General features: G+C 49.3%; 2 protein-coding genes across 2 annotated transcripts in view; one reads left to right on the forward strand and one right to left on the reverse strand.

The window, feature by feature from the left end:
* The first annotated feature begins 1,532 nt into the window (after window positions 1-1,532).
* On the forward strand, window positions 1,533-8,185 carry LOC117042804 (vesicle-trafficking protein SEC22b-B-like). The gene is made up of 5 exons (XM_033142457.1): window positions 1,533-1,648; window positions 4,657-4,766; window positions 5,710-5,870; window positions 7,531-7,677; window positions 7,986-8,185. The coding sequence occupies exons 1-5, from the start codon at window positions 1,574-1,576 to the stop codon at window positions 8,141-8,143; spliced, it is 651 nt and encodes a 216-aa protein (XP_032998348.1). The 5' UTR covers window positions 1,533-1,573; the 3' UTR covers window positions 8,144-8,185.
* A 1,100-nt stretch (window positions 8,186-9,285) lies between these two features.
* NOTCH4 (notch receptor 4) overlaps window positions 9,286-23,033 on the reverse strand; it is a 44,782-nt gene continuing 31,034 nt past the window's right edge. The window contains exons 17-26 of the mRNA XM_033142168.1: window positions 21,511-21,929; window positions 19,849-20,178; window positions 18,823-18,986; window positions 17,609-17,831; window positions 15,988-16,078; window positions 14,872-15,001; window positions 13,942-14,183; window positions 12,467-12,614; window positions 11,225-11,322; window positions 9,286-11,006 (exon numbers count right to left, since the gene is read on the reverse strand). Coding sequence (XP_032998059.1) covers window positions 10,626-11,006; window positions 11,225-11,322; window positions 12,467-12,614; window positions 13,942-14,183; window positions 14,872-15,001; window positions 15,988-16,078; window positions 17,609-17,831; window positions 18,823-18,986; window positions 19,849-20,178; window positions 21,511-21,929 — 2,226 coding nt within the window. The 3' untranslated portion in view covers window positions 9,286-10,625. The remainder of the gene's footprint in view (window positions 11,007-11,224; window positions 11,323-12,466; window positions 12,615-13,941; window positions 14,184-14,871; window positions 15,002-15,987; window positions 16,079-17,608; window positions 17,832-18,822; window positions 18,987-19,848; window positions 20,179-21,510; window positions 21,930-23,033) is intronic.

Below are 23,033 nucleotides of genomic sequence, written 5' to 3' on the forward strand. Positions count from 1 at the left end.
TGGGTGTGCGTGCGAAACTGGGTCTTTGACCCAGGTGAAATAAAGCCGACTTTTGCCCCGGGCCAGGAAACAATAGAATGCCTGTGAAGAACACATACATTCAAAAATGAGTGGGTGGGTGGCCATGCGCCAGTGATGCGCACATAAAAACTGGATCTGAGCAACCCATTTGTGAGATGTGGCCCTTGCCTAGAAGCGCCCACCTTCAACATCCACGTCGCAGCCTGTGTCAAGGGACACTCCGCAGGAGGCAGGACAAGACAGTGGTGTCAGTCTCCGCAAGCACCAAGAGCTGTCACTCAGTAGTCAGAGCATCTGCAGAAGGTCCCAGGTTCAGTTCCTGGCATCTCCCCCCCCCCAGAAAAGCGCAGGAGTGCCCCCTGTCTGAAACCTTGCTGCCAGCCTGTGCTGACAATACTGAGCTAGGTGGACCAATGGTTTGACTCTGCATAAGCCAGCTTCCTGTGTTACTGTGCAATTGCATTTGAAGCTGGGGGAGCGGAAGAAATGCTACAAATGAGCAGTTATTTGGGGGGTGGGGTGCTGGAGGGAGGGGCGGCTGGGAAACAACGAGATAAATCTGGCTTTTCAAGAATAACTGAGTGAATGGTGTCCATTGCAAAGAAAACAGATGCTGCAGGAAAGCTCCATACACCACAGGGCTAAGAAACTCTGCGCAGGCTCAGAAGCCCCCTCAGCTCAACGCGCCTGCAATTTGCAACAGCAGAACTTAAAAACTTTACACAACAGAGTAGACCTATGTAGAACTGCGCTCTAAAGCCGGCAAGCACCCTCAGTGGTGCAGCGAAGAAACGACTCGTTTTTGGAGTGGCTCTGTAAGTTTTGCGAAATAAATTGCAAAAGCGCCACATGCCACAATAGCCAAAACCAGACAACCGAAAAAGTGACTTCCGCTTATTTATTTATTTTTGCATCATTACTTTATACTTCGGTAATTTACTGCTGCCTGCTGTTTTTGAACTCCGCCTTATTGCTATTTCTGTTCAGTAACTTGCGAATTATTATTATTTGCAAAATAATAATTTGCAAATAAGTATTATTATTTGCAAAATAATAATTTGCAAATTGTATTATTATTATAACCACGGCCAAGATAATGCAACCCACAAGGCCAAATAATCGAAGTTGCAAAAATGCCAAATGCAGCCACGATGGCCCAAAGCAGCTCAGCTCATCAAGCTATCACAACACTAACTGCAACGTATTTTATTTTTATTTTGCAAAACTCCCACAGTGGCTAAAAACCAACACAAGCTAAAGAGCTGCTGCTGTTAACGATATTAAATAGCATGAATATTACCTCCAAGGCGAAAGAAGGAGGAGCCCTTCGGAGGCCGGGCGGGGCGTGCGCGGCCTCGCCTGGTGCCAAACTAACTTCTTGGCGGCGTCGCTCCGCCCCGCTTCGCCCGCGATTTGCATCCCTTCCGTCGGCCACGTCAGCCGGGAGTCCGGGTCCAGCTAAAGCCTCCGGAGGGGAGGGGGAGAGGGATACCCCCCCTTTAAAAAAAAAACACATCCCAGGACCCTCTTCTCCCCCCCCCCCCCAGCCACGATGGTCTTGCTTACTATGATTAGCCGGGTCCAAGACGGGCTTCTCCTGGCAGCTTCTATGCAAGAAACGGAGCAGGTAAGAGGAAGGAGGAACCCAGGAGTCCGAGGCTTACAGGGCATCTCCGCACCCACCCACCCCCTCAGCCGCCCCTCTCCAGCTCTAACCACTAGGGAATCCTTTCCTCTCAAGGGTCACGTTTCAGTTTTCATTCTAGGACCCTTTTCGCTACTTCTTACTCGCACATGGTTCTGTTCCAGATGGGGTCTCTTTTTTTTGGTGGTGGTGGTGGGGAGTGAACTTTCAAACCTGGTTTCAGAGTTGATTTAGGTAGGGGTTTATGACATTGGCGCACGTGGAGTGGGGGTGTTAAAACAAATAAATTAATAGCACCGAACGTAACGGGGCGTCTGTTTGAAGGCTGCAGTCGTCGTGTGCGCACATCTGCAAGGAAACTCAGTTGAAAAACAATGAGACACCTTTCCGAGTAGAAATAAATAAATAAATAAATAAATAAATAATAATAATAATAATAATAATAATAATAATAAAACGTATAGCAGCGGTGGATAAATGCCAGTTTGGGGGACCTGATCTGGACCCACTCCTCCTCTTGGTAATTTTTCTGCCCCGCTTCGAGATCCCATGGGTTTTGAAGGCAATGCAAAATAAAAAAATAAAAATAAAAAGTAAGATGGGGCCCTGATTTGGAATGCTCAGTGGTTGGAGCATCTGCTTTGCTTGCAGAAATTCCCAGGTCCAATCCTGACATTTCCAGGTACAGATAGGGGAGACCTCACTCTGGAACCCCCGAGTGCTGCTTCCGGCCAGTGTTGACAGTACTGAGCTAGATGGGCCAGTGGTCTGACTCAGTATAACGCAGCTTCCTGCGTTACAAATCTACCCTTCCCTGGCCATTGGAAAAAGGAAGAAAAAATCTCTCTCCTGCCTCCCAGTGAGTGTGCCCACTTTTGGCCCTGCCCTCTGCTGGCATGTGGCCTCCAGAGGGTTACCTGAGGGCGAACGCGGCCCTTGATGCAAAAAGGGCTGCTCCAACGTATAGGAGACTGCTTCAAGTGGACTTTGTATTGTAGCCTAATTTTGTATTTCCCCGGCACTTCATTACACACATTCATATATAGAACCAGCTTTAGGCAGGTGAACCATAACTGCTAAAGAGAGCTTCCTTGCTCAGAGGCAGTTTATCTTTGAATACCAGATACTTGGGAGAAGATCACAAGGGTCCTTCAGAAGCTAACAAAAATGGGCAGCTAACTGGCAAGTGATGAAAACAAGTTGCTGGACTAGATTATCCAGCAAGACTGTTATTATTTTCACTAAACGAACTTTGGCAATCCAATGTGTGCTCTCAGGCTCCTATCTTTAGTATTCAGGGAAAATGCCAGCCTGCCAAATTCATTCCACAGATGCTCTACGGGGCTCAAATCTGGATGGGCAATTATTGTAGGATCCTTGAAACTGTCCAATCCAAATTTCTAAGGCAGATTTTCGCAGTACCACCGTGTGTCCCAAATGCTGCACTACGACTGGAGGCAAGTTTGCCCTCCGTAGAAACTCGATCTTGGCAAATAACTTTTAATTACTGGCTCCGTATAAATTTAAATCCTTCCGGCCTATTGCCCTTAGTGACACAAGACCATCACAAAAGGTCTAAATCGGTGCTCCAAAAACTCCTCACCTGTGGTCACCATCCACATCAGCTTCTCACGATGGGCCCTACTAAAGCAAAAAGGCTAATTGGACAGCACCTAAAGGACCTAGAGCAACAGAACAATCCGGCCATTATAAAGAAACTCCGCCCCTGGTATGCCTTCTTTTCCCCTTCCCAGTTTGACTCTTTGGCACCTTACTTGTACAAATTAACCACCTCAAAATTCAGACATGCCTTTACTCTAGCTAGACTGGACGTGTTGCCCTCTGCCGTACTTGAGGGCAGATTTCAAAATATTCCGATCGAAAAGCGACTCTGCCCCTGTGGAAATGGCAACTTGGAAACAGTGGCTCATGTCCTCTTGTCATGCTCCCTCTATAAGGATTTGAGATCCGAATTTATCACACCACTCCTGCTTACTATCCCAGGCCGCCCACCTGCGGCCACGTTGTTCTTTCTTTTATCAGATCAAAAAGATCTGATAACGACAAAAGTTGCCAGATTCATCGTGGGTGCAATGAGACTAAGAGCCACTATCTGAACGATAATCATAGATATATGTTCGGTTTTTTTAAAATCCATTGTTGTTTTTATTTGTATATTGCGTGTCTGTTGTTGCTACGGCTTTTGGCTATGCGAATAAAGCTTTTATCTATCTATTTTCACTAAACGAACTTAGGCAATCCAATGTGTGCTCTCAGGCTCCCATCTTTAGTATTTAGCCATGCAAAGCTGTTGTAGGATTGCAATCCTATTTGGGAACCAGCGAACACCTTAAGTGTGCTGTAACAATCCTCTCTAACAGTACCTAATTAACATAATTGCCTTCCTCTCTTCCCAAGGGAGCCCAGAAGTCTTGGGATCATAGAGATTCTTCCCACACCACAACCAGCTGTAACCAGTCCCCCTTCCAAGAATTTTGATTTAAGCTCCTTGGCCGGTGCTAGAGATTTTGCCGCCAGAGGCGAATTATTATTATTGCGGTGTTTTTAAGTATAATAATTTGATTTGTTTCCCACCCTAATGCCCCAAGGGCACATCGCCACGGTTTCAAATGCAACATTAAAAACCGTTTAAAACAAATTGCAGCCGCAGGAACAGGGTGGGTCGTAAAAATATACCTCTTGAGTATCCAAGACCAGGGTAAAAACAGAACGGCTGAATCAGGTCAGCGGCCTACCCTGGTCTAGCATCCTGTTCACGGTTTGGCCAAGCAGATGCCTTTTTTTCTGGGAAGCTCAACAGCAGGACCTTCGGAGAGCGACAGAAACACTCTTCCTACCTGTAGCTCTCAGAAACTGGTATTCAGAGGAATATTGAGCCTCCGGCAGTGGAGGAAGGGTGTAGCCATTGCGGCCAATAGTCTCCAATAGCCTTACCCCCTTGGTATTAGTCCAAATTATTTCCTCCACAGTCGAACCGGAACTTCCAAGAATATCACAGCCAAGCGAAGCAGCTTTTCCGGAAGCTCGGGGAACATTCGCCGAACCGCTGTTCTTTGCAGGCTGGGGCGATGACTTTCCAGTAAGTGCCCGGTGTTTCTCAGAAATAAGGCGGGAGCGTGGTATTAAAAAGGGCGTCTCTTTTGAGAACCTGCGAATTGTTAAAAGATGCTATAACAGCGCTGGGATTGGCAGGGCAGTAGGCTTGTTGGCCTAGAGCAGGGGGTGGGGTGGGGACCTGGCTCCTTCCGGATGTTATTCATAGAAGTATCTTAGAATTATAGAGTTGGAAGGGGACCCCGAGGGTCATCTAGTCCAACCCCCTGCAGTACAGGAATCTTTTGCCCAAGGTAGCTCCCATCATCTCTGGCCGTCGGCCATGCTGGCTGGGGTTGATGTCTGCTGGAGACCAACAACAGCTTCCGGGTTGCAGTTTTCCCCATCCCTGCTGCAGATGCGTGTTTCTCGCTTAGAGTGCCGGGGGCCCTGTGTTCGAATTCTGAATGTGAATGCTGCCTGGACTGGGGGAAGCTACAATTGAGAGAAGTTGGAGGGGCCCCAACTTAGAGATGGAGCATGTACTTTGCATGAAGAGGGTCCAATTCCCTTGCTTGTCTAGATTAAAAAAAGCGTTCCTGGGCAGCTGGGCTGGAAAATACCTCTTTCCTCGATGGGGAAGAGCCGCTGCCAATCATATTTCACAACACTGAACTAGATGGACCAATGGTGTGACTTGGTATAAGGCAGCTCCACATGACACCCGGCTGCTGCTTCTAAACCACCTTCACCGAAATAACAACTTGCACGGTCGCCTATGTTCCCAATTGGGAGACGATGGTTCATTTATTCATGCAAGCTATCCCAACGTTGTAGATTATTTGCATTATTTTACTAGTGCGGTTGCGCTGCTACAATTCCTAGGGTCTAGAAACTTTCCCTGAACTTAGGCTGTTTGTGCTCGCTTGAAGGAGCTGGATCACGATTTCCCTTCCTCCTCGTTTCTGTGCCCTCTTCCTCCTCTGCAGCTACCTGATCAGCCAGGGCATTTGCTACCTGACGCTGTGCGAAGCCGCTTACTCCAAAAAGCTGGCCTTCGCCTTCCTGGAGGAGCTGCAAGCCGAATTCTGGGAGCTGTACGGGAAGAAGGTGTCCTCCGTGTCACGTCCGTACGCCTTCATCGAGTTTGGTGCGTACTAACTAGGGGAGCCTCTCCAGCCCTGCCCCGCCAGCCTTCTAGTCCTCATTGTCTAAACTGTGTTAGGCAACACAAAACTCCTACCTGCCTTGCAAGCAGAAGACCTTAGGTTCAGTCCCGGTGGATATTGGATCTGGAGTGTACTTTTATTTATTTGCCTAGAAGAGAAGTGGACAACCTCCAGGTTTCTTTTATGGGATGGGGGTGGCATGAGCTAATTTGCCTGCTCCCTCGAGCCAATTTTTCTGACCCCCTCCAAAATTTGGAATAAAAATAAAAGCAGACCCACATTCACTTAGGGCCATCTGTACACACCACAGCAGCATGGAGTGGTGGCCAGAATGCTGGCCTAGGACCTAGGAGAGCAGGGTTCAAATCCCCACTTAGTCATGAAGCCCACTGGGTGAGCTTGGACCAGTGTTGTTACACAGATAAAATGGATAGGGGGAGAACTGTGGGCACTACCTTGAAGTCCTTAGAGAAAAGGTAGGATACCAGTGCAAAAAACAAAAAACACCACTGGGCGAGTGGCCTCAGCCCCACCCACCCCCCAAAAGGTGAGTCCCTGTGGCCTAGTAGTACCTTATATTTCGCTCCATAAGACACACTTTTTTCCTCCTAAAAAGTAAGGGGAAATGTCTGTGCGTCTTATGGAGCAAATGCATGGTATCTGGAGCCAATTGCCTAGGGGCCAAAAGCAGATCGTACTCTTTTTTTTTACAAAGAGAGAAGGGGGTGTTGAAAGGAAGCCGCAAGTGATCGGGAGAGAGATAAGGCTCCCTTTCCAGCCCCTCCCCCTTGCCCAGGCCTCCTTTGTTGAATGCAGAGGGAGGCTGTTTGTTTCCCCAGCGACATGTGACTGGCTAATTAGATTATCTGTCTGGAAACTAGAAATGGCTGTAGGACCAGAAGCTGCAGAACTGTGAGTTGGACCCCATAAAAACGGGGCTTTTCCTCTTTGGAAAAAAAGCTGCACCACTTTCAGCTGATCCTCAGAAAAGCAGGGCTTTTCCCTTTGCAAAAAAAAGCTGCACCACTTTCAGCTGATCCTCAAAAAAGCAGGGCTTTTCCCTTTCCAAAAAAAGCTGCACCACTTTCAGCTGATCCTCAAAAAAAGCAGGGCTTTTCCCTTTCCAAAAAAAGCTGCACCACTTTCAGCTGATCCTCAAAAAAAACAGGGCTTTCCCCCTTTCCTCCTCTAAAAACTAAGTGCGTCTTATGGAGTGGAAAATACGGTAGTTCATCTCAGATGTTGCCAATCCACGAAACCCTCCTATATATATATATATGTATCTGAAGGAGCGTCTCCACCCGCATCGTTCTACCCGGACACTGAGGTCCAGCGCTGAGGGCCTTCTGGTGGTTCCCTCACTCTGATAAGCCAAGTTACAGGGAACCAGGCCGAGGGCCTTCTCGGTAGTGGCACCCGCCCTGTGGAACGCCCTCCCCTCAGATGTCAAGGAAATAAAAGAGAAAAACAACTGCCAGACTTTTAGAAGACATCTGAAGGCAGCCCTGTTTAGGGAAGCTTTTAATGTTTGATGGATTATTGTATTTTAATATTTTGTTGGAAGCCGCCCAGAGTGACTGGGGAAGCCCAGCCAGATGGGCGGGGTATACATAATAAATTATTATTATTATTATTATTAAGACCTCTATATCCAGAAGCTGAAGAAATCCTACCTGGACACCTGGTCCAAGCGCCACCTGAGCAGCATCAACATGGAGCTACAGGATGTTCAGAAAATCATGGTGACCAACATTGAAGAGGTGCTCCAGCGTGGAGAGGCCTTATCAGGTATGGGGAAAGGGGGTTTGTGATCGGTGCTGCGGGGAGATCTGTGTCTGTACGCAGTGATCTGCACGTCGTGGGTCCTGCGTATGGGAAGTTGCAGAGCAAAATCCCACATCTTTCTAATTTGGGGGCTGGGGTGGATGCGAGGATATCGCACCCCCAGGTTTGGGAGGAAATCCGGGCCTGGACATACTCGCCTACGGCAGGTTAGCCGCTCACCGTGGCGAGCGGGATGAGGGAAAAACGGCTAAGATGGGGTTTTAGAAGGTCTGTTAGCCAGCCCTGTCTTCCTTCCCCCATTTGCCCTCCAGCTCTGGATTCCAAGGCCAGCAACCTGTCAACTCTCTCCAAGAAATACCGCCATGACGCCAAACTCCTCAACAGTCGTTCCGCCTACGCCAAAGCTGCTGCTACCAGTCTTGTCTTTGTGGTACTTATGATCTACATACGCTTCTGGTGGCTGGTGTGACCCTGCGCTGCCTTCCGTCCGCCCTCCTCCTTTGGTCTTTCCTCATACCGGGATCTGTAAAAAGAGCGGTGTGTGTGTTTCTGCACCTCCCCCAAGAGGCTGCTGTAGCACCTCTGGGAGAAAAACGAGAACTTGTGGAACTTGTTATTATTTTCAAGTATGGCACCGTTTGCCACCCTGCGGCTAAAACCGGAATGACAACCGGTTGAGAGAAATTCAGCAAAGGGACTGTTTGTAATTGCGACGAGCGTGGTTACTTTTTTTTTTTTTTGCTTTTAATCTGCAAAGAGTTCTGCAGCTTCCTTTTGTCTTTTCAATGGACAAGGAAAAGAGAGAGGGGCCCCTGTTTTGGCAGATCCCAAGAACAGCCTACGCACAGAGAGAGTCCCATGGCATCTTCAAAACTACCTAGGTGGGGAACTTGTTCCTCTACAGATGTTGACGGGCTCCCATCTGCTTCAGCCACTATGTCCCGTTGGTCAGAGATGCTGGGAGTTATAGTTCAGGAACAACTAGGTGGCCACAGGTGTTCCCCTCCTTGTTGTGGAAGCTCTGAATACCACCCAAGTTAGATATGTTAGTACAGCTGTTGCAGACAGAGCAACCCTGCTTGAAAAATTTGCAGGGTGCTGAGCAATCATTCCAAGCCAGCTAGTGAGGCATGGCCCGACTGGGGTTTCTGAATTAAGATCATGGTGCTTTTTCAATAAATGTTATTTTCCATGAATCTGGGAGCAGGCAACTTGACAGTGAGTGGGCAGGGGAAAGGGGGAAAAAAACTGCTCGTAAAAAAACTCCAAAGCTAGTACATTTATTTTATAGCAGTACGTTTTCAGATATTCAGGGCTCAGCCTGAGTTCCAGCAAGAGCCAGCCCAGGACCTAATTTTCAATCCAGGGATGTGTGACTTGATGACACAAGGGGAGAGTGTCCTTGAGCATGCGCAGAGTGCAGGCGAGGGTTACCTTTTTGCACTGGCCTTTAATGGCAGCCTGCCACGCACGAAATTAGCAGTGCTTCGAATGAGCCAGTTTGGTTTAGCGAAGCGGACTGAATTCATTTGAAAATCTCTGAACCATGCCTAAAAGTCATTCTAATGATTTCTGGGTGAACTGAATGCGAAATAAGTTTGGGGATTTTTTTGTGTGGGGGTGTGTGTTTGTAGAACTTTCAATGGTTTCTAGCTCATTTTCAGGTTCGTTGGCTTACATGTTTTGTTTTGTTTTTACTCTTTAGACTCTTTGGGCTTTTCAGCTTAAAGATCATAATTGCTGGGGGAAATATATCATTAAAACGACTTTGTGTGTGGATGTTGATATTTGCTTAGCCTTCCTAAGCATATTTTGTGCTTCAGCACAGCTGCTTGCAACATTTTGAATGCTGAATGTGTGTGTGTGTATTTGCTAAGGATAATTTGGTTAAATCTAAACCAAGCGTGAACCAAGCTAGTTTATATCACAAAGGTACTGGAAGTAGTTTTCTTTTTTTTGGACACCCTGAACTAGCTCTTTTTAAAAATGAACTTTTCAAGCGCTGCAGCCAATCCTTTCCCCAGGACACTGTCAGGAAAATCTTCACTTGCTTCAATTGTTTTTAGGTTATGAGCCACAATGTCTAGGCTCAAACTCCACTGCCACAGGCAGCACACCTCCGAATATCAGTTATTGGGAAATGCGGGTGGGGAGAGTTCCCTTGTGCTCAGTCTTCTTACAGGCATTTGGTTGGTCTTTGTGAAAGCAGGATGCTGGACTAGACGGGCATTTGGACTGATCCGGCAGGCCCTTCTTATGCCCCCCTCCCAATTTTTCTAAGGGTTAGGGGACAGAGCTCCTCCCTTCTCCCTGATAATTTTCTTTAGGTGTTGGGAGGAAGAGCAGGAAAGATTAGCCGCAAGAAAACAGATCCCCGGTTCTGATTTCCAAGGAGCCCTCGAGGTTCTAAGCAGGCAGAGCTGAGCTGTGCTACATGGCAGGGATGGTGTGCAATCATTGCGAGGCCTGGTCTTCATAAACCCCCGTCTATCTGATTCTGCACCAATGTTAAAGCAAAGCAAACTATGACAGCGCGTATATTGGGAAATTGCAGCTTGGGGAAGCGGGGCGAAAGGCCACTCTGACCCCAGTAGCCTGAGATCGTCCACCATTATCCGACAGCGAGTTATGATCAAGGATTTCTCCGTACGCTCCAAGCAGTGTGACATGTCATTGCCACGGACCCGTGCAACAACACCTTGCATGACCTCGGATGTGTCCTCAGACAGCCCTCCGGTTTTACACAAGATCCTCCTCGTTCCTCCATGCAGGACGTCTAAATCTGCCCTCGGGCACCGCTCGGCTCTGAATTGCCTCCCTTCGTGGTGCCGTCCTGTGACATCATCCCAGCCCCGCATGACCTCATCAGGAAGCGCCACGACATGGCTCAGTCCGCTGTCGCTGACTCGCAGCTGTAGCCTCTGGCCAACCCAGACCCAGAGGGTGCAGAGTCACTCGTCGGGTGGCCCCACAGCATTTTCTGACTGGCCAATCGGCAGCGTAGGAGCAGGGAGATCCTTAAAAGGGCCCTTGGTCTCTAGGACCGGAGTTAGCCGCTGGTTGCCAGGTTGCCACTTAAACCTGCGTGGGTTGCCGGCAGACCGGTGGGGTTGGGGGCGTGGCCTGTGTGGCGAGAGCTGCTGGCTGGCAACATGGGAGGGGCGGGGGCAGTCCAAGAGGGCCAGGATGTCATGGTGGAGGCGCTCGAGGGCCACGTCCTTCGGGAGGCGGCCCACGTGGTCCCGGATGTTCTGCTTGGCTCCGTGCTGGAGAAGAAGGCAGGCCACTTTGTAGCTCCCCTCTTGGGCAGCCACAAACAATGGGGTCTGTGCCTGATGGGAGGGCGCAAAATAAGATAAAAATTAAAGAGTCAACATCTGCACAAATCTATTTAAAGCATGCTTATAAAACAGCCATGGCTTCCCTCAAGGAATGCTGGGAAATGCAGTATGTTAAAAGTGCCGAGGCTTGTTAGCAGACCCCTACAGTTTTCCCCTCCACCTCTGACATGTCTGTTTTCAGACGGCATGAGCAGAAATATATTACCTACCCGATTATCCTGGCTGTCCTTATCAGCTCCATTTCTGAGCAGGACAAGGGTGGCACGGACGTTATTGACCGCTGCAGCCCAGTGGAGGGCTGTTTTTCCTGTGGGACAGAGAATACAGGGATTTTACTGAATCGAAATCCATGAGGCTCTCTGGGTGATCTTGGCCAAGTCGCCATCAACCAGCCAAACCAAACCTCCATGGAGGAGCTCCCTGGCGTAGACTTAGGTAGGGTTGCCATATGTCCAGAATTTCCTGGGCATAGCCGGAATGCGGCAGTCGGAAACAGCGCCCAGACGGAAACTGCTGAAATGTCCAGGAAAATCCAGATGTATGGCAACCCATGTTGGAAGTGTAGATTTTGGTGAATTTCCTTAAAAATAACTCAAATACTTCCATTTTTTTGTTTTGAGATTTGGCAACAAGTCTGGGCAAAACTAAAAACTTTTGTGTCCGGATTTTCACTTTTTGAAATATGGCAACCCTAACTTACAGCAACTTACAGCGGGACGTGGGTGGCGCTGTGGGTTAAACCACAGATCCTAGGGCTTGCCGATCAGAAGGTTGGCGGTTTGAATCCCCGCAACGGGGTGAGTTCCCGTTGCTCGGTCCCAGCTCCTGCCCACCTAGCAGTTCGAAAGCACGTCAAAGTGCAAGTAGATAAATAGGTACCACTCCGGCGGGAAGGTAAACGGCATTTCCGTGCGCTGCTCTGATTCGCCAGAAGTGGCTTAGTCATGCTGGCCACATGACCCGGAAGCTGTACGCCGGCTCCCTCGGCCAATAAAGCAAGATGAGCGCTGCAACCCCAGAGTCGTTTGCGACTAGACCTAATGGTCAGGGGTCCCTTTACCTTTAACTTACAGCAAATCAGGTTGCTAGGTCTTCCAGAGGCAGGACGGATGCCACAGCAAGGAAATAGCTTGTCCACACCCAAGCAAACAGTTCTACATCCTTTATGCACAAAGCAGCATATACAGTATCTGTTTACCAAGAACATCCCATCACACCTGGCTAGTGAAGCCATAGGTGGCAACTGCCCAAAGTCTCTCCACAGGTAAGCACAGCATTAATGCGACCCAATTAGCATACATCAAAGCGTATGAATGCACAGAGATATATAAGCTCAGTTCTACAACAACTAACTATTAGTTTTGGTGTCATCTTGACTACCAAGATGGCGTTTGCAGGCCTTCTGGGACACGCCATTTGGGGTTCAGCACATGGACAAGCAATGCCCTCACCTCTCTTATCCACAGCCCTGATGTCGGCGTGATTGGCGACCAGCTCCTCCACCATGTTTTCAACCCCAAGCCGTGTGGCAAGCATGAGGGGGGTGGAGCCGTCGTGCGCCGATGCGTCCAAGTCCGTATGCCTGTGCCGCAGAAGGATCTGTGGAGAAAATGTTCCCTTTTTTAAAAATTCGCTGTTGGCTGACTCCTGTCAGGGGGCCTCTGGCCTCATCCAGCAGAGCTCTCCTTATGTTCTTGCCACAGTCTCATTGAGATGTGGCCCACGGGCAGGAGGGAGCCAGCAGCAAATCACACGGAGCAAGTTGGAGTTAACTGTTTCTCAGCAAAAACCAGGATTGTCACAGGAGTGTCGGGCTTAATGAGCAAAGCAACTCATCCCTGTTAGGTCTTGACGCAGGGATCAGCTGCTGAGACTGAAAGGCCCCACCTCCCTGCAGCTGCCAAAGCCCCCTCCTCTTCAGGGATTCCCCCAAAAGCAATCTGAGACTGCGCCTGCATGAAGGTAACTTCTCCTCCGCTCTTTTCTTGCCTCTCCTGGTTCTGTCGCAGCAGGAGGTGGAGACACCCGTTACTCTTCACCAGCTGGACTCCTGATTCCTGCATCCCAGGGGGTTGGACCTGATGTCCCTTGGGGTGCCTTCCAACTCTGCAATTCTATGGTTCTATGGACTCGTCTCTGGCTCTTGGCCTCCCTCCTCTTTACCTTCTGATTCTGGACTTCTGTCTGCCAGACTCTCCCTGCTCACCAAGCCCTGTTACCTCTTCAGCTTCTGACACCTCCTCCGAAAAGTTCACTCCTCTCCAGGGTTTTCCCCAAGCAATCAGAGACTGTGCCTGCATGCTGCCAACCTCTCCTCTGCTCTTTTCATGCCTCTCTTGGTCCTGGGAGACCAGAGGGAAGGGGAGCTCGTCGCAACAGGAAGGGGAGACAACCTATAACTCTTCACCAGCCTGACTCCTCTCTTCCTCTTGACCTCCTTCCTCTCCTGCTTCTGGACTTCTTTCTGCTACAGAGTCTCCCTGCACACCAAGCCCTGTTACCTCCTCAGCTTCCAACACCTCCTCCTTCCAGTCTTCTCCCTCTGACCACTCACTGCTGTCCCACCACCACTCCCCGGGCTCTCAGCCTTCTTCCTTTGGGGATTCCCCAGCTGGTTCCTCCCACCGTTCCTCTGCGTCCAATGACACCCCCCTAGTCTGCCATCCTGTTCTCCCAGTGGCCAACCAGATGCGCCCCCGACAAGCCCTAGAGAAGGACCCGAGTGCACCCACCTCCCCAATTGTGATTCCCAGGGAGTGCTCTTCAGAGACATATATTGCCTCTGACAGTAGAGGGAGAGAACATGGCCATTGTGACCAGTATGATAGCCTTGTCCTCTGTGTTCAAAGAGTCTGGTGTGTATGGATAAGGCCTTCCGGGAGTGTGATGTCATTCCACCCCTGCACCTCCGTTTTATTTTAGTCACCTGGAATACACCCAGTGCATCGGCCGCGATGGCGCTGTGCAAGGGGCTCCGTCCCCACTGGTCGCGGACGTTGACGTCGGCGCCGGAGGCCAGGAGCCTGCGGGCGGCATCAGCACGGGAGAATCGAGCTGCCAAGTGAAGGGGCGTCTCTCCAGGGCTTCCCCTCTGCCCCTCTGCCCAGGATCCCTCCAGGTCCAATCCAGGAGAATGGGCCAAGGGCATCATGGGGGTCAGGCCACAAACTGGAGGGATAAAAAAGGGCATTTTTGTGAAGGTCAGAGTTGTAACTAGGGACGTACGTACGTTTTGGTTTCCCTCTGCCTCTCATTTCCCCAATCTTGAGTTCCGTTCCCCAGATTTCCTCATCAATTTGTCAGCGTTATTATTTGTCTGTTTTGGGGGTTTATTGGTAAGATTTCTATTTTTAAAAATCTCCATAAGATAATGAAACAAGAAGAAGAAAGGAGAGAGAGAGAGAGAGAAAAGAACGAGAAAAGGAAAAGAAGCATGAGAGAAAAATAAAAAAGGCTTCTGGTTTTCCATCTGCCGGTTAGATTAAAAAAAAGAAATTATTTAAGATATTCAGTTCATGTCTTCTCCATTTCCTGTTAAACAATATTTATTTTAAGTCAATTTTTTTTTAAAGAAGAAAAGCCCCCTCATGAAAATTTGTCAGTCTTTTACTGCAAATTTCTCCCATCATACACAGTTATGTGTGCAATTTTGGCAAATATATACGTGTTTGCAAGGCAATCTCTCCTAGTGTTATTATTATATAATTCATTATGATATAATATATTAATCTTGCCCCCCCCCCCCGGTTCAGACCAGCCCTATGGGCAGGATCTCTCCTTATTACATCCAGTCCAGGGGCAGGACTTCCTGCCTTGTTGTTGACGGCTTCCCTTGAAGGCCTGCTTCCCTCTTTACCTGGCTTTTGAGTCTTGGCGGCCTTCGGCTTGGGGTCCTTCTCCTGGCTTGAGGTCTGCGTGGTGAACTGCACCTGCTTCTTTGGCCTGGACTGACCTCGGTCCGGGATCGAGACGGCATCTGCATCACCCTGTACAAAAGAGGCTATAAAAAGTTTGCTCCGTCCCTGCTAGTGGAACGGGACCAACAACATGGGCACTGCTGCGGTTGTGGGCACCTCCCCTCTGCCACCCTCTGCACCCTGCATGCCACCCACTGTGCTGGCCCCAGGGGTTTGTCCGTGAAGCGAGGTCCAAGTCCAGTCCTGGGTCTAGGGGTCCAAAGGAGGTCAGTCCAGCGGGGAGCGAGGCAGGGAGCAGGTCAAGGTCCAAGGCAGGTGCAGGCACGAGGTTGCAGGTTGAGCATACGCTTGCAACTAAGTTGCTCACGCAACTTGGGCTGGGTCTGGCTGGCTTTTATCTGGCCCTATGCTTAGGGCGGCCCCGATCCTCCGGAGACTCGCCTCTCCTCCGGGCCTGGAGGTGAGCACTCCTCCTGTAGGCACTTAGCTCTCTTCGCCTCTCTGTCCTGAGCCTCTGCAGCTCAGGAGAGGCTGGTGGGTTACTGGACCCAGGGGATCCCTCAGCTTCCTCTGAAGAGGCTGGGAGTGGAGCACCTGCAGGCAATGGGTCTTCCCTCCCATCAGGAGCCAGAGCAGACTCTGCTGATGCCTGCACCTGGGGATCCAGCACAGGTGGGGATCCTTCAGGCTCAAGCCCTGGCCCCGGCTCAGCTGGTTCTGGAGGCGGGGAATCCTGTGCAGGCTGGGATCCCTCAGGTTCAGCATCAGAGTCTGACTCCCAGGCCATCACACCCACCCTCCCTGCTTACCAGGCAGTGAGGTGAGAATGTGATCCTTCTCTGTTCCTTCGTGGGGGGGAATAAAGTAAAAGGGGACATATTCATCCCCGCCACTTTCTCTATGGCCCAACTATGGTGCTACACTTGCTCTGTAATATATTGATTTATTTTTTTTAAGTTGTTACAATGGCCCTGGCCTTGTCTGTGGGGCTCTAGACATGCCCTCTGCCATCCAAATCCTAGCAGCAGCACGGCCCCCCCATCCGGACCAAATACCTCCATATCTGCATAGTTCAGCGGTCCATCGAAGTGGGGGCTGGAGCACATGTCGGGGTCATCTACAAATTCAGCACTTGGCTTCATTGGCCTGCATTGTGGGGAGAGGGGGAAAGAAATGGAGAGGAATAAGGAGAGATGCCAGGCTGCTGCTGCTGCTATTGTTATGAGTTTGCGGCGTTAATCCCTGGGTCCAGCAAGTGCTAAAATCAAATGAAGGCTTCTAATTTTTGGAATAGCCTGTCTAGCTCCCTGATGAGGTGTAAAGAGAACAAAGGAAAGGGATCTGTGAGAAACGGCAAATGCCCTCCCTCAACTCACAGATAGGGAGAAGGAGAAAAAAGGCAAAAAAAGAATTGGAGAGCAGTGAAGTGACATGGAGGTCAAGCAGCAGGCTAGAGAGTTAGAGCAATGTTTGAGAACAATATTTAATTTCTGTTTGATTCCACAGCTGCGGCAATGGAAGGAACAAGACCCTTTTGGGATGTCAATGCAGCGAACCCCTCCATCGCAAGCTCAGGCTTCATATACAATGGTACCGTGAAAGCCGAACAGAATCCATTCTGGAAGTCCATTCGACTTCCAAAATGTTCGGAAACCAAGGTGCAGCTTCCGATTGGCTGCAGGAATCTCCTGCAGCCAATCGGAAGCCGCGGAAGCCCTGGAGGACGTTCGGGTTCCAAAGAACATTCGCAAACTGGAACACTCACTTCCGGGTTTGCGGCGTTCGGGAGCCAAAACGTTTGACTGTATGTGGAAATAAACCATCTATCATAAAGACATCACAGTCTCTGCTGTGCCTCATTTTCCAAAAGGAAACACATACCCTGGGGAAGCACCTGGAACCCCTGGAATTGTGCACCACTCATAGATTGGGGGGCATGCGGACGTGAAATGCTATTTTGCAGGCAGCATTCAACCTCACATATTGGCAAGTTCGTAATGAGAGTTGATTGAGAGGTCTTATGCAACAAACCTGCTTTCCCCAAAACATTGGCAGACTTTGGGGGTCTCAAATCTCAGCGGTGCACCCCCTTTCATTGTACAACATGGTTATGGTGCCCTGAGGCACTGTGTGACAGAAGCAGTTGTGCTTTCCTAAATCTGCCTCTGCCCAAAAGGATAATGCACTGGAAAGTGAGTGAGAGGGGGCAGCATCATCCCTTGAGCAAATATAACCGCCCCTTAAGCAAATCAGGATGCCCTGTCTGTCTGTGCCTTTGGCTCAACCACCTCTCAGCCTCCCTGCTTTCCGCCCAATGGCAAGCAGCCGCCACTGAAGCAAATAAGTGGACTGAGAGCCAGTGTGGTATAGTGGTTAAGAGTGGTAGACTCATAATCTGGGGAACCGGGTTCGTGTCTCCGCTCTTCCACATGCAGCTGCTGGGTGACCTTGGGCCAGTCACACTTCTTTGAAGTCTCTCAGCCCCACTCACCTCACAGAGTGTTTGTTGTGGGGGAGGAAGGGAAAGGAGAATGTGAACCGCTTTGAGACTCCTTCGGGTCGTGAAAAGCGGGATATCAAATCCAAACTCTTCTTCTTCTTCTTCTGAGGACCCTAGTCATCCTTGTTGTTTGGTGCCAAGCCAAGGCTGCGGCCAGCCACGCCTTTCATACTCACTTGAGCCCAATGGCGTCCTCTCCCACGGGGTCCCGGCGGCAACGTCGCTTCTTGGCCTGGTGTGGAGCAAATCCAGGGGGGAACCAGAGGGAGCCGTGTTCGCGCCTCTGGGGCCGGCGGATCCTCCAGACTCCGAGGAAGACGGCCAGCGCTATGACCACAACGGCAGCACCAACGCCGTATATGAGAGGCCCCGAAAAATGGGAAACAGAGGCCTGGGGATCTGGTGGTGGGGAGGAGAGAGAATGTGAAACAGGAGCCCCCCTCACCAAATCCCATGTGCACTACCGTTCCATACCAGTTTCATACCAGTTCCAGTTCCATACCAGTTCCATACCAGTTTCCTAAGCACGGCTTCCTTCTAAATAACTACGGAAATTGTAGTTTGGCAAGAATTATCTGGTAAAGATCTATTGAAATTTGCCCTGAACAGTGCTGTAAAGAGCAATTGGGGTGGGGGGGGGGGGAGAGAGAAATAGCAGGCCAGAGGTTGGGTTTCCAGCAGAAAATGGTGTGAGGACTGATCTGGACTGGGAGCACATTCTGAATCAAACTCCCCCCTTGGCTAACTTTTTCTGCAAAATAGAAGTGGCCTTTTTGTGGCTATCCTTTGGGTAGGGGGCAAGGGGGCCTCTTCCCTCAAACCCCCCCCCCGATATGCCATAATTTTCAGATTTCCAGCTTGCTTTGCCTTTGAAAAGAAAAAAAGAGTAAAGCCCCATCCACATAACGGACTTAAAACAGTATCATACACTAGTTACAGGTAGGTAGCCGTGTTGGTCTGCCGTAGTCAAAAAAAAAAAAAAAATCCTTCCAGTAGCACCTTAGAGACCAACTAAGTTTGTTCTTGGTATCATACACTCTAAACGTTAGAAATAACTTTCTTTTCTTTTTTCTTTCTAGTAACATCTTTATTGAAAATTCAAAAATACATAACTATATGTGCACCAAACATGGTGAGATGCAAACAAAAAGAGAAAAATAAAAAGAGAAACTCAATGGGCGACCTGGGGTCAGGCATTGTCCCTCAGCCTGGCCTACCTCACAGGGTTCGTGTGAGGATGAAAAACAGGCAAGAGGAGAACCATGTATGCCATATTTATCTCCATGGAGGAAAAGTATGATGTGAAACTCCACTCTGTTCTAATCAGGCAGGAGGGCTGTCTTTCCCCTTAAACTCTCAGGAATTCAGGCCTAGCGTGTCTGCCACCTACCATTTCCCGCAGACTCGACCCAGGCAGCTACCACTGGGTATGGCACCAGGGACTCGAGGTTTCCTTTTGCTGATAAGGCCGCCAAGAAATTCAGGACACTTGGGGGGGATGTGAAGCACGGCCCTGAGCACTGGTTCCCATCCACGGCCAAGAAGATGGTAAATCTGCAACAAATGACAAGAAAAGCCAAAAATAAATAAATGCAAAGTAAAATAAATATGAAATAGTTGAGCAACCCTTCTTCCCAGGGACCTCGAATATGCAGCTCTGTGAGGTACACACTTGCCTTTTCTCAGCTCTTTCCAGGCACTGCCCGCAATTTAAAGCTCTGCGTCCAAGCGTCCTGTTTTTTTGCTCTGGGGTTTCCCCCACAAAAAGCTGTGCTTTAGAGCTGAATCAGAACAAACATCCATCCATAGAAAACGCTAATTGACGATTTCTCCGATTCAGCTTCAAAGAGTGGGTTTTTGTAGGGAAAGCTCAAGGAGGGAAAAACATGCTTAGACACAAAGCATTAAAGGACAGACCTGTGCCTTGAAAGACGGGGAAAATGATAGATAATGAACTGGGGGGAAATATTGAAAATAACTTTCCCTAAGAAACCAGAATCTTTTCTTTTAGGTATCATAGGACCAGAGATCCCAAAACTAGTTACCTGTATTTTTCTGTCTATAAGACGCCCTCATGTATAAGACGCCCCCTATTTTGGGGGTCTCAGATGTAAGAAAATGGGGGGATGTATCTATGTATAAGACGCCTCCTAATTTTTGACATTATTTTTTAGGGGGGAAACCTAGTCTTATACACGGAAAAATACTGTGTGTACGCAACCACGGCTATGCAGATTCTGTTAGCCCACAAATGGAAAGAAGGTACAACTCCGACCAAAAAAGAGTGGTAGACAAAATTGATGAACTACGCTGAGATGGCAAAAACTTACAGGAATAATTAGAAATCAGGAAGAAGAGGTCTGGCATGGTGTGGAATGATTGGTACAGACAGAGAGAACGGGAGGCACTGTCTTACCCAACAGTCTCCTCCAAAGTCTCAGGTTGAACCTCCGTCCAGTTGCTCTTGCTTCCAAGCAGCTCCTTTCCCGTGTAGGGGTAAATCCTCTCCCTGCCCTGGGAATCTTGCTGAATTTGCAGCGCCGTCCGCACGGCGACCGCCAGAGAATACAGGAAATGGGGAAGGTCCTTGCGGGGAAGCAGGACAGCCAGGCCCAAGGCGGAGTTCCCGAGCGGGCCAGGATGAGACCGACAATCTCCCCCATCCCAGCCGCATGAGGCCTCATTGCATCCTCTGTCGCAGTGCCCGTCCGAGGAGTGGTCCCGACAATATTGCTCATAGAAAGGGCTGAGGAGGAAACGTTTGTTGTGGTGAATGGCGTGCGGAAAGTGGGTGCATAAAACATTTTCCCACCTATACCACTAAACCTCAATAGGGACGGAAAGATCTGCTAGTCCTGCATTTTTCTACATTTTGCAGCCATTTGTGGAATTTTTTAAAAAGAAACAGAACCTCAAGAACGTTCAAAATAGAACTCCCAGGTTCAAGGGAAGTCTACCTCTGAATATCAACTGCTGAGGACAAGTAAGAGAAGAACAGTTGTCTATTTCAGTTTTTGGCTCACAAGCTTCCCATGAAGGAAGCATCGTAGTGGGCACTTTTGTAAACAAACGACAGGGGAACCAGCTCCATATTGTCTCTACGTCTGGCTCGTGGGCTTCGCAAGAGGCACCTGGGTTGCCAATGTGATAAACAGGACGCTGGACCAGATGGGCCTTTGGTTTCATCCAGCCAGGTCCTTCTTAGATTTTTAAGAACAGGCAAGGAAGTGTCTGGCTCTGTTTTGCCAGGAGAGATAAATTGGCACTCTTCCACCCTCAGATCCATTTCTATGCGCACACACCACATGCTAAGTGCACAGAGACACAGGAAGCTGCCTTAAACCAAGTCAAACCATGGCTACATCTAGCACAGTATTGTCTACACTGACAGGGAGGGACTCTCTAGGGTTTCTGCACTAGCTGGAGATGCTCTCCCTTCCACTGACAGAAGCAGCAATGCTTCTGAAAGCCAAGTTGCTGGAAACCGCAGAACCCAGAGAGGTATGAAAAGGGCAGAGGAGAAGTTAGCTTTGTGCAGGCACAGTTTCAGATTGCTTGGGGAAAACCCTGGAGCGGAGGGCAGCTGTGGTAAGGGAGCGGGGGACCTTTGGTCTCAGCAACTGCTTCATGGGGGAAGACCTGCTGGAGATGGGTTGCTGTGCTCATTAGGCCTGACACTCCTGTGCAGATCCCATTTTTGCTAATAAAGAGTTAACTTCAACTTGCACAGTGTGATTTACTGCTGGCTCTCTCCTGTCTTTTGCCCCCATCCTCATCCCTACTGAGACTCAGGTAGAAGGCAAATCTACCAGCCAATGCCACCCCATGGAACTAAGATGCCAGACAGGTGGGAGCTGGCTGAGGACACACGAAGGTTGGTGGGGTAGGGCCCAGTTCACCGTAATGAACCAGCCTCCACTGGTGCCCACAGCAGTTTCTCCAGTCTGCAAACAACTCCATCGGCCCTAAGAGGTTGGCCGCCTCTGTCCTACTCGGCCAATGCCAGACCCCGCTCCCCACCCCGCTCCCCACCCCACAGACACCCCCCCATTCGCCACACTCCCTGGCAATGACCCACTTGCAAGGCTTCCACAGGGCACAGTCGAATCCGTCATACAGGCAGTCCTCGCTATGGCAGCGGCGCTCACAATCCCCATCCCGGAAAGCTGCCTGGCACAGCTCCTGCTTTGGGCAGGACCCCCAAGGATCAAGCACCCCCAGGGAACAGTCGCCGCCATCCCAGTTGGTCTCGGGGGAGCTGCAGGCCCGGTCACAGCGCTGGTCTCCTGACACCAGCCGGCACTCGGAGCTCGTGGTGGCCTTGGTGGTGGGACAGGAACCCGAGGAGCAGGGGGGGAGGTGGCAGTCATGTCCAGAGAACCCTTGCACACACAGGCACTGGGGTCCAGACGGGTGGGCGATGCAAACACCCCCATTGTGGCAGTGGAATGATCCACAAGGAGGGGCTCGCAGCTCACAGGTGGTTCCATCATAACCCTAGATAGTGATGAGTGGGGAAGTAAAAGTTATTTTTTAAAAGCAAAAACTTCCACAGTCTACTTTTATTTGAGTCTTGAAACAAGATGGCGCATTTAGAAATAATTAGCGCCGCCAAGGCTTTTTTCCAGCTGGAACTCAGTTGCGGCACCTCTCAGGTGGGCGCCATTGCCATTATAAGAGAAATAAAGGAAACACTCATGGTGAGGTCTGCAACCCCTTTCTCTAGAAAAATAGTACTAATTATTGCTGTTGCTATTATTAGGCACTATCCTATCCTGGCCCTTTTAAGAGTAGATCTGTTGAAATGAATGAACTTTCCAAACTTAGGTCCATTAATTTCAAATGAGACCACCCCGAACAATAGCTTAATTGGATGCAAGCTATTATTATTAAGATTTCATTCATTGCTCGATAGGAAAAATATGTCTCAAGCAGCTTACAGCCCCATAAAACACGAAAGCAGCTGAAAGTCCACCCCAAACTTGATTGGTATAACTGTTTTTATATCAGGAACTGCCCTAAAACCGGATCTTTTACTGTTGCAGCAACTGCACTTTGCAATTTCTGCAAAGGGAAGTCTATCCAAATATGTAGGATGCTGACATTTGTTGATCAGGTTGCAGCTTGTTATTTTTTAAAAAATGTTTTAAATAGTTGTTCAGGTTTTTTTTTTAAATGATAATGTTATTGCTTTAATCTTTTTTTTTTTTTGTAAGCTGGAAACTGCAGGAGGAGAGAGGGCTCTTGCACTCAGTTCCTGCTTGTGGGTTTCTCACAGGTCTCTGGTTGGCCACTGAGAACAGGACACTGGAAAGAATGGGACATTGGACTGGCCCAATGGATTATTATTCAGATATCACAAATGGGTTATTGTCAAAAAATTTGATGGAGTGGGCTGGGAAGGAACGCAGCCTACATTTTGATAGCGGTGACATAATGGAGACTATGCATACATGACGAGTGCCAGTCACACAACAACAACAACATGCCCTCTTTGGGAAGTGTTCTTGCGCTGAACAGATTGCCTGATCTGCCATAAGGCAGGGTGCTGTAGCTGCACAGTCCAGCAACAGTTATCCAGTGTGTCAGAGAGCTAGTGTG

Source organism: Lacerta agilis, chromosome 2, assembly GCF_009819535.1.
Source record: "Lacerta agilis isolate rLacAgi1 chromosome 2, rLacAgi1.pri, whole genome shotgun sequence".
NCBI lineage: Eukaryota > Metazoa > Chordata > Lepidosauria > Squamata > Lacertidae > Lacerta > Lacerta agilis.

What these genes read in the sequence shown, in the direction of transcription:
- LOC117042804 (XM_033142457.1), top strand. Translation starts at nt 1,574, where the DNA reads ATGGTCTTGCTTACTATGATTAGCCGGGTCCAAGACGGGCTTCTCCTG. An exon ending in GTACGCCTTCATCGAGTTTG is followed by an intron (nt 5,871 to 7,530) that starts GTGCGTACTAAC and finishes ATTATTATTAAG; the next exon opens with ACCTCTATATCCAGAAGCTG. An exon ending in GCGTGGAGAGGCCTTATCAG is followed by an intron (nt 7,678 to 7,985) that starts GTATGGGGAAAG and finishes TTTGCCCTCCAG; the next exon opens with CTCTGGATTCCAAGGCCAGC.